The sequence below is a fragment of the Anser brachyrhynchus genome (genome assembly GCF_964034855.1).
Source record: "Anser brachyrhynchus genome assembly, chromosome: 3".
Taxonomy (NCBI): Eukaryota; Metazoa; Chordata; class Aves; order Anseriformes; family Anatidae; genus Anser; species Anser brachyrhynchus.
In genome coordinates this window covers 74,757,748-74,773,063 of record NC_137696.1, presented here as the reverse complement: position 1 = coordinate 74,773,063, position 15,316 = coordinate 74,757,748, and the positions used below count along the sequence as shown (strand labels likewise).

Sequence of the window (15,316 nt, the reverse complement as noted above, 5' to 3'; positions counted from 1 at the left end):
TATTAAAGAAACTTGCTCTTTTCTGTGTTAATTGAACCCAACATACATGGATGACAGGATCATCCATTTTATTAGTTATACTCCACTACCTAATTTCAGGGTATGTTCTTTCTAATCTTCAACAAACCCATGAGTAATCATTCCACTTATCAGCTGGGAAAAGTTTTATGTCTAAGCAGGTGAACCAGTCCTTCACCTACAGTGGTTAAAATGGGATCATATGCAGCAATACGACACATTATTCTTTTCAAGGTAACAAACAGACAGGCAGAACTCCTCTGTTTGTAAAATTCCAGAATAAAATCTTAACTTCTAATCTCTTGTAAAACAGTTGTTAAGTTTCTCCTCCAACAGTTTTAATTATGCAACATTTCTCAGGACTTTTTTTTTTTTTTCCAACGGGGGACTCTGCTAGGAGATTTTATTATTTTATTTTATTTATTTAATTTTAATTTAGTTTAATTTAATTTAATTTAATTTAATTTTAGTTTAGTTTAGTTTAGTTCTGATTGGAAGAACATCCATACCCATGATACTTGAATATATGCAGAAGCTGTTCTTTCAGAGGAACTCAAAGGTCACTGGAAGACTGGAAGCAACGACCAGCTGTAGTGATTCTTGTTTTCTTCTAGCAGGCTGAGATTTTAAGGACATAAGTTTTGCAATAGCTAAATTGTCCCATTAAAGGTGTTGCCACCTTCTACTTAGATATATTGTGTGTGGCATCATTGATTCTTGTTGTGGTGGTATGTTTTTGGATCAAATTTTAGCAAGAGTCCTCTAGAGAAAGATTTTTTTTTTTGGTGACATTTCTCAATGCATTATCATTTTCATTTTGAATAGAGCTGTTTTTCCTTGGGCTGATGAAGTAGAGAATTAAGGGGAGAAAACAGCTGTGAGGTTTTAAAAGCAATATGCACATCTGTGGAAAACAAACAAACAAACAGATGATACACAAAATATGAAGCCAGTTCCATATATCCTCTGTATTGCTAAAAAGCTGACAGCAAGGACCAGCCACATTTTTATTCCCCACTGTCAGACAGACTCAACATGCCCAAGCTCTTGATGTGTGTGATGGAAGTGATAGCATGGTCCTTTCCCTCCAAGAAAGGCCCCCGTTTCTGGACATAGCACCTTTTAAATGTTCATAGGTTGCCTCAGGGTCCTGTGTGGACTCTCATTTCAATCATTATTTTCCAGTATGTGAAGACAGGCTGGGTGTTATGTTTCAGTGGTTCTCATTGAAAAAGACATTTTAAAACAGGAGGTGTCACATGGCAGGCTGGGAGCAAGAAGTTTAAGCCAGGGTGTGGACACCTCAGCTCTGGAGGCACTCCCGGTGCACAGGAGAAAAGTTCATTTAAAGGGCCACTAGGAAACAATGATGTGGGTGTACTGTAGGGCAGCATGAGAAATCACCAATGGAGTTGCCAGAGCAGCACAGAGCTACAGTGGCACTTCCTGCAGCAACAGCCACTTCCTGTACTGGAATTTTTTAAAAATCTTCATATTGAAAAATTCTTCAGATCCAATCTGGTAATCGTTTTGTTTCTTTTCTAATTCTCATTCAGAAGACAATGCTGAAATTCAATTTGAGGTTGGGTAAAAACTATCTGCAGAACTATCCTTTGTTTCAGATTTGCTATAACTATTACAAGTATTATATTAATAAATGCATAATCAAATTTGAACAGCTACAGCCCAGAGGACTTGTTTTAGACCACGGTCTCAGAGTAAGCATAAAAAAAAAAAAAAAACTTGGCTCTGTAGAATGGGTCAGTCAACACCTTTTTGTTCTGTTATAACAAACACCTGAAAATTAAAACCTGTTTTGTGTAGCATATCTGCCAACATGTAAATAGGACAATAATATGCAGATGGCTTTCTGTTAACACCCACTAAGGGTCTTTCTAAATGGTAGAAGGCGTCTGACCTGCCTCATGGACCACATGAGAAGGCAGGTTGAGAAAGCAGTAGAAGAACAGTGGGGAACTTTGGCAGTGACCCACTACATCTATGCTGTGTTCACCCATATTCTTGGAAACAATCCCTCTAATGTAGCATTAGATACAGGTATGTGACACTGTGTTTTCCCCGTAAAGACAGAAAGAAGTAAGTCCAAATGTAAGGTTTGTGATGGCTTTTCATGTATTGAATTTAAATGGAATACAGCAGATATTGCACTGGCCAGTAATAGGTAAGGTACACTATACTAAAAGGGAAAAAAAAATGGGAAAGGAATAATAGTTCCAACCATAAAAATGGAAAGAAAATGATAATGGATTTTTGATTAAAGCTTAAATCTATTTCCTCAAATAGTCTAAAGGTTATGCATTGAAGTTGTTTCTTATTTTTTCCTTAGGAAAACCTGTAAGTAATTTGAGTTAAAAATCTGAGTCAGCTGCAATGGAAACAAAAATCAGGATTTTTTTTTTTTTTTCTCCAATTTGTATGGGAGGACCTTACTGCCGTATATCTTTGCAAAGAGCATAGGTACTTCCTGTACTATCTTAAAAATAAAAAATAAAAAAATGACATTGTCATTGAACTGAAAGCATTAGATCAATATTGACTTGAGAGCTCTCATAAATCTTGCAGTTTTAAAGTTTAAATGACAGTGCTGAATCTTAAGTGTATAAAATGTAGATGATTTGAGTATTAATTTCTCATTAGTATGGCAAGGATGGTTAATTTTACTGAACCTTCACCTGGATTTCTTTGGCAGGGCATTGAAAATTTATCTTAATTTTCTTAAAAGTACAGACAAAGATAACATGAGCAAGTTGACTGTTCAAATGTAGATGTTATTTACCTCTAGAGCTTATACAGCAAAGGATGCTTATTTTGCCATGTTAAATAATAAGGAATTCTGTGTATTTCCAGTTTGAACAGTTTATTACAGCAGTATTGTTACTGCTGAAAAGGTCTCTATTTTGCAGAAGATGGTATATTATTTGAACAAGACTAGCAAAATACTTAAAACAGCAAAGCTGAAGCTCTGCAACAAATTGGAAATCATTTCAAAGAAATGGTTATCTGTTGCTAGATGACACTTTTATGAAATCGTGGAAGGTTTTTTCTTTTTTTCCTTTTTTATTTTTTAATTTTGTCAGTGTTTTGTTTTTATTTTTCATAGCAGGAATCATTACAAATAGAATACAAGTGACCTGCAGATGATAAATTGCCTCCTACTTATTTATTTGTATTCGGTTCTTCAGGCTTTGTATTTAATAGCTACAGTTGGTTTAAATGTGTTTACTTATGTTTGATTTTAAAATAATTATTACAAAAATATGTAAGCCTTGATGTTACTGTCACAACTATTTCACATTCATTATTTATAAAACAGAATGTAAAGCATATTAAGTCTTTGATCATTAGAAGGCCTAGATGTAATCTGGCTTCTTTGTTGGTTTTGGCTGGTGATTTTCTACAGTAATCTGTTTATATTTGACACTATTGCAGTGCTCTGAGATGTTAATATACAGCAATATTAGACAACTACAATGGAAATTTCCATTTGATTTGCAAAATATTCATCAACTCTGTGATGACAAAAACCATAATCACTGTCATTTATTTGTTTGATATACAATGAATTTTGAGTCATCATTCTTAGCTCCCCTTTCTCTAACTCAAATTTCTCTCTCTTTTTTTCTTTTTCCCTTTCTACAGAGGTATTTGTTATTTCAGCAATTGTGTGAGATGCTTTGGAAATAACTGCTTCTTACACTCATGCAACTAGATATTATCATGTAAAAAGTTCACTAATTTTTAATATCATTACAACTACTTCACTATTGTAATTTCAATATCCATATAGTTTCATGGGTTAGGTCGAATAGAAAATATTTATTCTGGTTGCCTTTTATGGCACTCAGACTTCTCTCTGGCAGTACTTCCATTGACATTAATAAGCTTTGGATCAGGATTCTTGTGCCAATAATTGGCTAACTATCTTTAAGAATAACATGGGGGTATCTAGACTGATTTGGTAGTAATGTCTTCAGTATAAATATGGGGCAATGATACACAGAAATGGAGAATACTCTGCTGAAGTTATTTGAAAAAATTAGTTCTCAAATGACATAGACCCGAGGTCATGGCAATGGTAGTGGCACGGGAAGTCATGCAGAACAGAAATTCATCAAGACGGGGTAAGAAGCAAACTGTGCACAAACAAGGGCAGGAAGCGTGCCCTGGGCAAGAGAAGCTGGGGATGTTAGGGGTGTGCTAGCATCACCTGCTCCTGGGCAGATTTTGAAAATGGGAAGATTTTGAAAGGTGTCTTTTATTTATTTATATATATGTGTGTGTGTGTGTGTGTGTATATATATATAATCAACCTCCTTTGGATTAAAAGACCCAGCAAACTCAGCTTAAATTTTAATTCTCTGCTCCATCTTCAGCACATTGAAATGTGGTTAGCAGTAGCAAGTGTTTGTACTAGATAAGGGAATTGTTGCTACTCATATAATTATGCTGTTTCTATAGCTGAGCCCGACAGTGAGACAGAGCAAGACATAGCATCACACTATTAGGACAGTTAGTGCCTTTGACAAGAATCTGTTTTCCAGTGATCAGAGATGCAGTTTCTATTACTCCTTCTGTGCAAGCTCAAACACCAGTGAAACAAACATTTTCCAGAAGATGAGTTGCTTTTAAATCCTTTTTTGCAATGCTGATGTTTCTAATGTGTTTTCATAAAACTCCAACAAAGAAGACAAGTGTGAAGATCAAGAAGAACTGCATACAAATAGCATCTTTAATCTGTATCTGTAATAGGAACTGAGCTTTCTCAGTACTGTAGATGCATATATTTTTTTTTAATGATGGAGACAAATCCATTCCCAAATGTATTAATCAATTTGGGGTTCTTTTTTATTTTTATTTTTATTTTTCTTCCTCTATTACCTAGCATAACACCTTCAGAAATCTCAATATTCAGAGTAGCATTCAGAAGTTGTGCACAGTATGTCATCTGAGGTACTCAACAAAGTTTTGTTGTTTCAAAACCAGCCCCTTCAAAAACTTGAAGAAAAAAAAAAAAAACACATCGCAATGGACTCACGCGTGCCATCTGCTGGCACTTTCTAAACCTGTTATCGACAAATCCCTCTTTCATGGCCTCTCCTGTGTTTGTCTCAATGACACGAAGCACCCTAATACCTTCTCTGGTCAGTCACAGCTACAGGTGCTCCTACAAGGCAGGATTTCCCAGCCAGATGCCCAGGTCCTGAGCTACTCGAGTGTAATTGGCAGTTTATAAATATGCCTTTGCCTGAATTTCTTTCTCTTTAAAGCAAATTTTATAAGAATGCTGGTATAACTATTTTTTTGTATTACTGGGAAAAGTGTTGGAAAAATACTGGTTAATATTTACATATTCCTTCATGAAAAAATATTTTATTTCACTGTGATTCAGTGTCATACATCCATCTGTGTGGGTAAACAGTTTTTTGGTATATAGAACATGCATGTTTGGTGCCAGTGATTTATAAAATCTTGTCACAGTAAAAAAATGTTGAAAAATGCAGTTCCCTGTTATGTCAGCATGCTTCCACAGACAGCAGTTGCTTTCAACGTTATTATCGGCTGTATTTTAATTATGCCTTCTCAATCACTTTAATATATGGAAGTTAATTGCAATTCTAAACCTATGCACTTGAATTTAAAAACTTGTTTGTGAATATGTACAAAAAGACTTGTCTATGCACAAATAGGTATACGCATGTATTTATATAAAGATAGATTTAGATGTCTTTGTGTCTATATGTGTGTCTAAGACAAATAAACTAGCAATGTCTGAACACTGTAGAGCATCACCAGAACTTTCTTCTGTTTCAAAGTATGTGTGTATACACTCACTCATATAATATCCCTCCCAGTATGTGTATTAGCTGGCTGAAGAGTAAGTAGCTGAGTCATGTACAGTAACAGACAATCTGAATTAATGCTCCATGTTTCATGTATACTCAACAAACACTCTTCAGGAAAAAATAGAAAACTTGCTGGTATTCTAAGGAAATTGTGAAGAGGCTAAAGGGATGATCTAAGAGAAACATTGTATAGTGAAGACCCCTTCAGATGAGGAAAATGTATTGTGGTAAAACCAACAAAATAAATAGGCTTCCCCATCCCATCTACACAAACCAACTGCCTTGTCCTGGATGCTGCTAGGGATGGGGTGAAGGCTTATGCTCTCAGCTCCTACACAAATTCACCAATCTGATATAAACCATTTACCATATTCTCATTTCTGGCTCATCAAAAATGGTATCAAAATAACAGGATGCAGGAAAGTCTCAGTTCAGCCAACAACTGGAAGAAATTTAAAGCACTGAAACATCTATATAGCTTCTCCTCCATTCCTTCATTGCAACATCTCTTCTTTGGGCCTGTTTTATGGACTCTTTGGAGTAGGACCTGTGTTTCCCCCCTTTCTCCCCCCCATCTCCCTCCCCCTAGTGACCAATGAATTTGTTAATGCTAATCAAGGAGAAAATAAAAAAAAAAAAAGGCAAATATGCAAAGGCAATCCTATGTAAAGAAACCATTACAAAGCTTAAAGCAATGCAAGAAGTTCTGAATCGTGTTTCTTGAAGATTAAGACATGGCTTCCCTAACCCTGCTTCTCAGCATCTCAGTTTGTGGGAATTTAAAGCACAAATGATGGACGTTCCAGTTTAAAGAATGTACTAATGGTTAAGCACAGTTTAAAAAAAAAATCATTTAAAATTAATCTCTTAAAATGATAGCATATGAGAAAAAAAAAAAAAAAAGATAAATTCTATAATATACACAGAAGAAACAGGGTGAAAGAATCTGTCTAATCTCTTCCCCTTGCTCTTCCACACACTATTTCAACAGTAAAAGTCTTACATTTTGGATTTCCTTGTTCTATTTAGATTATCTCTGAAATGGAAAAATAGCACACATTGGACTTACATTGGTTTCTGAAAATGAATATATTATGTTTTTAAGAATTGGTTTGATAATCTTATGAAAGTTTTAAGGCACTAAACCATTAATGTTAAGCCTCTGATTAAGACCATATTTAGAAAAAATGTCACAGTGACACACTTCTGGGAATCATAATTGAGAGAAAACAGACTGACAGAGAAGACGTTATTCTTCACAGAGGAATATAAGAAGTAACATAAAATAATTTTTCTGTTACTTATATAAATAATTTGGTATAATTATAACAGTGTTCAAGGATTAATATTGGAATGTTAGAATGATAACATTTAAAATAATTGCTTTTGTTCCTTTAATGCCCTAGCTTCATTGTTCTTTCATTTTCTGCTTAAATCCAAATGTCTGCATTTAGAAACTTTTAAAAATATTTCACCAGAAAAGCTCATGGAGATATATTATCACACTTTCATTTCTGTCCTGAGGCTATCATGTTTGACAGAGACAGAAAATAGTTTCAAGGACAGTATAGTGACAGAGTTGGAATAAATTAAAGGAAAGTATAAACTACTTAGTTGCATAGATAATTCGCTCTTGTTCTAAAACCATAGTCTGGAATTAATATTTTAGAATGTAAAAATGCCTTGAAAACATAAGCAGGCTTTTAAAAGGCTGCGACAATTTAATTCACTGATAGCCGTGTTCTGAAGGAACATTTCTAATGTTCAATCACCAGTTTCTCTGTAAACTGTAAAATTTGAGTGAAATATTGCTTACATATATATACCAAAAGTATTTAATCATACTATCAGCATACTATTTAATCAAGTCTAACTATGAGGGTTTAGTTAGAATATGGTGATTGTTTTCTCAGGTATGAAATACAGCAAAAGATCATCTAGTGACTTTTTTTTTTTTTTCCACAGTAGAGCTGAGGGCAGCAGGCTTTTGCCTTAACTTTTTCACAAGCTTTACTTCTCCCCATCATACCACATGCCACCTCCTTCTCCCAGAGTAGTGAGACCAGCAGTAAGAAACCAGCCATGCTAGGAGGCATGGTGCTCACTGGAGAAGGGAGGATGAGCAATGAAAGTGCCTTGTTGAGGCAGGAAGGCAGTGCTGGGCACTGCACCCATCATGGTGTACCCTGAAGCAAGCTTGGCTCAACATGCCAAGGGTGGTTATCGGTCTGTATGTGTTTTGCGTGATGGGAACCTCTCCTGGCTGAAGGACATGGTGAACACTGTGTCTATTTTCATAGGCTTTTTCAATTGCTTCAGTTAGGAATTTCAATGCTGGGCACACAATACTGTCAGAAATCTAATGGATGATCTAATATGTGTCTTACAACACAGAGATGGTGTTCTGTGCCTGGGCATAGTAGCAAGTGAAACAGGAGCTGTTTGAGCAAAACAGTAGGAAACACCAAGCCCAGGTGTACGTGTAAAATCTTGGCCTCAATTCAGGCTCAGGAGCTGGCTCATGTGATGAGTAGTTATCTCCATAACCCTAGGACTAAGAAACAAAAACTAAGAAAAATTACTCAGAGAGTAATGAGATGTGTACCAGTAACCAATGCATACCAGTTAGGTCTGAACTCACTAAAAACATGGGAAGATGCTGCTTTATTTCAGACCTGAAGATTGGCTTTTCTAATTTTAGTGCTTTAAATAGTTAGTGTAAGATATATGAGACTTCTGCTGATTGTGTTGTGGCTACAGCAAAATAAAAGTGAGGTTGGTGGTTAATGCACTCTCCAGTGTAGAGGAAATATTTAAATTCCCTCCTCAGGCCAAAGTCCTTTGGTGCCTGTGCAGAAACATTAAAAATGAATCAAGAACTTTACAAACTGAAATAAACAGCTACAGAAAGTCTTTCAGCATCCAGAAATGGCAACATAAATGTGGATTTCCTTTTCCATTTTTTTTTTCTAAATAACATTGGTGTTGAAGTCCTAAGGTGAATTCTGAAATTCACTCCAAGTCCTTTATTGTTTCTAGCTGTAATGACTGGCAGGGTGTCTATAGTTCCTGCAGCTCTTCTGAAAGTCTTAACCATAACTAATATTTTGTATGGTAACTGCAAATGTGACTGTTTATTACTTTAAAAACAAATGTAAATATTTTCAGCCTAAGTTACCAAAATTGATTAATGTTGTCAGGTAGTAAGTTTACACACTTAAAGAAACCTGATATTAAATGCTGATTTAATACTCAGTGTTTTCTTTCTATGCATATCAAATGAAGCACTCATGGTGTGAATTACTGACTGTTTTTGAAAATGTAAGTCTATATGTCTTTCAACTCACTGATTAATATACATAAAGGTAGCAGCAGGCAGTTCTTTCAGAATGGCTATGCTTGCAATGCCTAGATTAAATCATTTTGGAGATGTTCTGAAAAAAAAAAAAAAGCAAACTCTGAACCTGGAAGAGTGCCTTAGTAACAGACATTATTATTATTATTTATTTATTTTTAATGAATTTAGTTTTATTCTACTTCCAATAAAAATGCCAGGTAGAAAAGACAAAGGATGAAGAATCCCAAACTTTCATGATGACTAGTTTATTTTGGGGACTAATAGCATAACGTTTAACTGTATAACTATTGTGTCTATAATTACATAAATGAATTTTGTTTTATTTCATACTGTATTCCCCAAATGCCTTGCTGCTTCCTCAAGTGTTATACCCTTTATATTTTTCTTAATACTTCCCCAGTAACAGTCTACTCAAAGGCTTTTAAATAACTTATGCAAGACTTTTTTATTTCCTTTTTTTTTTTTAAATTAATCACCTATAAAACTGCATATTCCCTAGATACTATGAGATGAGGATTGCCCCCATTTTGCATAAATTGCTTTTTTGTTATTATTACAAGGCTTATGAGCTCAGCTCCTTGTTAACATGGCTCACAATAAAATTGAGTTTGTTCAGGTCACACTAGAGACTAACACTTGCCCAAAGATATTTCTGTGCTTATTGCCTTTTATCCCTAAGAAATCCTCCTCACTGAGCAATAACATTGTTAAATTTGCATCCAGTTCACCTGGGTTTGAAAAGAGAGGGCATTTCTAATGTACCTCCTTTTAGTGGTTTCACACGGGCCAAAACTTTGAATTCATGATTTCTTTTGGCTGACTGACAGCTCAGCATCAGAGGAAAAAGAGGAAGTTTTCTCTTTCCCAAGTTCACACCCACTACCCTCAGGCTTTTTTCATTTTAAGTCCTGCTGTAATTTTGGTTATGATTGTCGCTCCTGAGCAATGACAGAGGTTGAAATGAAGCCACTGGCAGGGGTAAATCCAGGCTGAGCCCTGCTCAGCAGAGATCCTTCCTACCCATCTTCTTGGTGGAAGGTAGCGACAGGATCCAAGTGTCTGGTGCTTCTGGCCAAAGCTTGAGGTATCACTCTGGCATGTTGTCCATTATCAGAAGAAAAAATACACACTGTCACCTAAACTAATGAGGGGTATAGACATTCTTCTACATGCATTTGCATACAAAAAAAATAAAAATCTTAGTTTGTTCTTCAGTCTCTGTTCAAACAGGAGGGCTGCAATTCTTGTAGAAACCAAGCCCTTTGTTTTTACAGCCTTGTTAATCAGTTTTCTAATCAATATCCCAGTTTAAACAACTATACTTTAATTCTGGAACAATTCAGTAACTGTGACAATCCAGTTGTGCTTAATACTTAGTGTATGCTTTTCTCCAACTTTCCCCTTCTCTACAAAATGATATACATATATATATATATAAAGATTTCCTATTTTTAATATGCATAACACTAAATTTTTCCCACCTCTCACCCTCCTCAGTACATGGGGTAAGCTCTCATCTCTTTTTGAACCAATATGGACTATAAGAAGAAAGTACAGTCAAGTGAGAAAAAAAAATCATTGCTCAAATAAGCAAGACATGTATATTCATATATTCACAATGAAATTCAGCAGTGTTTTTAAAATGAGAGAGTTCTGGAGATTTTCCAGTTTTCTTCTGGCACTATCGGTAGGGGATATTTCAAACTGCTGTTTCTTCATCCCAAATGCAGAGTCACTATTAAGCAATACACAGGAAAACAACCGAGCCAATGAGTCTTGTTTCATTCACTGTATTATGATCAGATCATAGTAATGCACACAACTGTAACATATAGTGATGATATAAGGCAAATTTCCTGAAAACAAATTAACCATGTATTTTACTACATTATCAGCTTAACTACTATTGAGAAAATGTGTCTTGTTGACTGAAATCAAAACATGAAATATAGTTTGTTAGTAACCATATCAATTTCCTAATCAACACTACTTAGAGTTGATAGAATAATGATAAACAATGTGAAAACAGGGCACATACATAAAGGCAGTCTGTAATATTGAGAGGAAGCTGTCTATGCTAGAACAAAAACCACTCCCTCACCCCCCCCCCCAAAAAAAAAAAGTAAAAATAAAAGCAAAGCAAAGACAAGCCTGTCTATACATCCTTTCACTCACACATTGCAAGTGTGAAAAGGATATCCAAGCATCATTTGCCACATGCTATGAAGGGCAGCTTTTTAAAAAAATATCATTTTTTGTCACATTCAGGAATTTTACAAGTGTGAGTGAAAAAGATGAAATCGGACAGTGGTACACAACAGATGGGCTACATTTCACTTTATACCTCTAATAGGAATGACAGTTTTCTTAAACCAAGAGTTTCCATAATGAAGTTCTTTACAAGCACCAATGGATATACCTTAATAATGCCCATATGAGATGAGAGTATTGTCTGCATTCCTACAAGACAGGGAACAGATCCATAGGGGTTCAAGATAAATTGTAAGAAGTATCAGCTACTTTGAAAGACAATTTGGAAGGCTGCAGCCTGGCCCCACTCTACCAGAATTCTCAGGGAAGGGTACCCATTGACTGCAGCTGTACTTGGGGGCTGTTCACTCTTTCTATCAGTCAGACTCCAACTGTTAGCCTTTCGGTTAGCCACAGGTAGAGAATTGTGAATAAAACACACTTAGTGGTCAACTGTGAAAATATACATTTTTGTCACCTGCCCACTGTCACCAGGAAGCCTCTATCAGAGGAAAGGAGAAACCAAGGCAGAGGTATAGTTCTTGTGGATAGCATTGAAGCAGTTTAAGAAGTTGCCCTCCCCTGCTACTACATCCACAACTAAACTGCTTTAATACCCTCATCAAGGGTTTGAGTTTGCTTTGGTACAAAGGCATCAGGCTTGTTCTAAATAACCAGCTTTGAATACAGCTCAGCTGTGGAGGCTTAAACCTCCAGCTAAAGGATAGTAAGGAACAGCTGTTGGGTAGTAACTGCTAAAATTGCTATACCTACTTTGGAAACCTCAGGTGCTGTAATTTTTTTCTTTCTGCATTTTCCTGCCTTAGTTGTCATATAACTCCCATTTTTGCCATGTATGAGACAGTCATCCTCCAGAGATTAGCATATTTTTTCTGAGTATTGTTGGCTTGTTCTCAGTGCATAGTCCCTCCTGTGCAGAGAATGAAGCTCAGATCTGAAACAAATAGTATATAATAATGAACCAAAGACTGCACTATAATGTAGACACTCAAGAGGAGCAAGTTAGAGCTGCATTGGGCTGCACTGATCCCTTGGTTGCTACATTGGAGGCATTTTAGAACAAAAGCCTGTCGTTTCTCCATGTACCCTGTCTTTTCTTGGCAGAGAGCTTGGACTTGTATGTAAGAAGGATACTATAGTGGTTTCCCCTTTGGATGGGAGTGCTGTGAAGTGCTCTGGAGCACACAGCAGCCTCTCTGGGTCATCAGAGAGCTGGGGAGCACCCAGACCGGTCCCCCAAGTGGTTTTACTGGCATAAGTCTTTTCTCATTGCCTTAAGAGCATGCACTACTTTCTGAATGCCCCACTGGTGAAAAGGAAGGAAACACTTCACCAGGGGAACACATAATTACACTACAAAGATATGCTGCACCTAAAAAACATTGAGTTTAGTTCCTGCTGATTGTTCTTCTGCTGCTGTGCCATACATTTGCCCTCAGCAAACCCTTGTTTCACTTGGCAGCAATTCTCCCATGGGCTTCACGACTTCTGCCATTTGTGAACTCAGAATTACAGAATCACAGAATCACAGAATTGAAGGGGTTGGAAGGGACCTCGAAAGATCATCGGGTCCAACCACCCTGCCAAAGCAGGTTCCCTAGAGCAGGCTGCACGGGTAGGCATCCAGACGGGCCTTGAATATCTCCAGAGAAGGAGATTCCACAACCTCCCTGGGCAGCCTGTTCCAGTGCTCCGTCACCCTCACTGTGAAGAAGTTCTTTTGCATGTTGGTGTGGAACTTCCTGTGCTCCATTTTGTGGCCTGTCCTGTCCCCACAAGGCCCCTTGTCCTGTCCCCACAAACCACTGAAAAGAGGTTGGCCAAATCCCTCTGTCTCCCACACCTCAGGTATTTATACACATTGATGAGATCCCCTCTCAGTCTTCTTTTCTCCAGGCTGAACAGACCCAGGTCTCTCAGCCTTTCCTCATAGGGAAGATGCTCCAGGCCCCATATCATCTTTGTGGCCCTCCGCTGGACTCTTTCCAGGAGATCCCTGCCTTTTTTGTACTGGGAAGCCCAGAACTGGACACAGTCCTCCAGGTGAGGCCTGACCAGGGCAGAGTAGAGGGGGAGGATCTCCTCCCTTGACCTGCTGGCCACGCTCCTTTTAATACACGCCAGGATCCCATTGGCCCTGTTGGCCATGAGGGCACACTGCTGGCTCATGGCCAACCTGTCATCCACCAGGACCCCCAGGTCCTTCTCCTCAGACCTCCTCTCCAGCAGGTCGTCCCCCAGCCTGTACTGATACGTCCAGTTGTTCCTTCCCAGGTGCAGGACTCTACACTTGCTCTTATTAAACCTCATTTGATTTCTTCCTGCCCATTTCTCCAGCCGGTCCAGGTCTCGCTGAATGGCAGCACAGCCTTCTGGCGTGTGAGCCACTCCTCCCAGCTTTGTGTCATCAGCGTACTTGCTGAGGGCAGACACTATTCCCTCATCAAGGTCATCGATGAAGATGTTGAACAAGACCGGACCCAGCACTGACCCCTGGGGAACGCTGCTAGTCACAGGTCTCCAGCCGGACTCTGTGCCGCTGATCACCACCCTCTGAGCTCGGCCAGTCAGCCAGTTCTCAACCCACCTTACTGTCCACTCCTCTATCCCACACTTTCTCAGTTTTGCTATCAGGATGTCATGGGAGACGGTATTGAAAGCTTTGCTAAAGTCAAGGTAGATGACATCCACTGCTCTCCCCCCATCTACCCAGCTGGTGATGCCATCATAGAAAGCAATGAGGTTCGTCGAGCACGATTTCCCCTTGGTGAATCCATGCTGACTACTCCTCATACTCCACGCATTTCACTCTCCCCTGCCTATCATCTCCAGGATTTTATTCCCCTTAAAAGCTTGATTGAGTGTTCTCCCCAAATTCATCTCCATTCAAGATGATTTTTCACAATTTGTAGTAAATAATAGAAGGAAATGCCCTCTAAGCAGATGTCTGTTCTATTTATGCTTTCATATAATTCAATCACTGTCTTTTTGTGTCTTGAAACTTGAAAAATACGCATTAATAACACATCTGTAAGGTTACAGGAGTACATCTGAAAGTACCAATTCACTTTTATTTACACACTATACTGAAGAAGCAAAAGGCTGGAGGCAATAGAATGAGGAAGACTGAAATGTTGTTTGCAGTTGAGTCTGCCCTTGTCTTTTGAAAGGCTAAAATTATTACTATTTCCTAACACTGTAGCTCTATGGATTTGTTTGTGTCTTAAATTGTGAGGTACCTATTTATAGGTTTTCCAGAGTTTTGTCATTTGCCTTGCTTGCAGAGTCTGACTGCAAAAGCTGGAACACACTTCCTCTGTGGAGCAATTGCAAGAGTTGCTTGATATTATGAGCATGATCCCACAACACATCTGGCAGCAGACTACACTACATAAGTTTGTTGCCTCTTTGTATGGGGAAGGCCCTAAGGAAATCATCATAAAAGTACCAAAAGAATATTTACTGATGACATCTAGAAAAAAATAAATAAAATCCTCTAGTGAAACTGGGACACTTGAGAAACTTGTTGAATGGAAGCAAAGGTCTTCAAGCAGTAAGGGATTCCAGGAGCTGAGGCGTTAAGAAACCCATCAAGTACCATGAGAGTGAAGATAACACTGTGAGCATGGCAGAAGTGAGCAATGGAGGAGCTGGAATGATTCATGTGTTTGCAGGCCTTGTTCTCTGTTGGTGTTGTACTTACTAGTACAGAGTTTATCTTATGTATTCTTTGTTACCTTCATTCATTTTAACCTTCAGGCTGTAAACACATTTATTATGAAAAGAATAAAATTACACAAACTCT

General features: G+C 37.7%; 1 protein-coding gene and 1 long non-coding RNA gene across 5 annotated transcripts in view; one reads left to right on the top strand and one right to left on the bottom strand.

The window, feature by feature from the left end:
• Nucleotides 1-15,316, bottom strand: part of HS3ST5 (heparan sulfate-glucosamine 3-sulfotransferase 5) — a 204,144-nt gene that overhangs the window by 63,841 nt on the left and 124,987 nt on the right. For 3 of the 4 annotated variants that reach the window (XM_080586867.1, XM_080586868.1, XM_080586869.1), the window contains one exon: nucleotides 11,367-15,316. This exon is cut by the window's right edge. The exons of the other annotated variant lie outside the window; for it this stretch is intronic. In XM_080586867.1, coding sequence (XP_080442993.1) covers nucleotides 13,213-14,304 — 1,092 coding nt within the window. In that variant the 5' untranslated portion in view covers nucleotides 14,305-15,316 and the 3' untranslated portion in view covers nucleotides 11,367-13,212. Of the gene's footprint in view, nucleotides 1-11,366 lie in introns of those variants that run through there. 4 annotated transcript variants of the gene reach the window in all.
• LOC308192878 overlaps nucleotides 1-15,316 on the top strand; it is a 59,570-nt gene that overhangs the window by 34,256 nt on the left and 9,998 nt on the right. Inside the window, exon 2 of the long non-coding RNA XR_013949183.1 lies at nucleotides 1-15,316. This exon is cut by the window's left edge and continues 17,688 nt beyond it; it is cut by the window's right edge and continues 9,998 nt beyond it. This is a non-coding gene — a long non-coding RNA (uncharacterized lncRNA).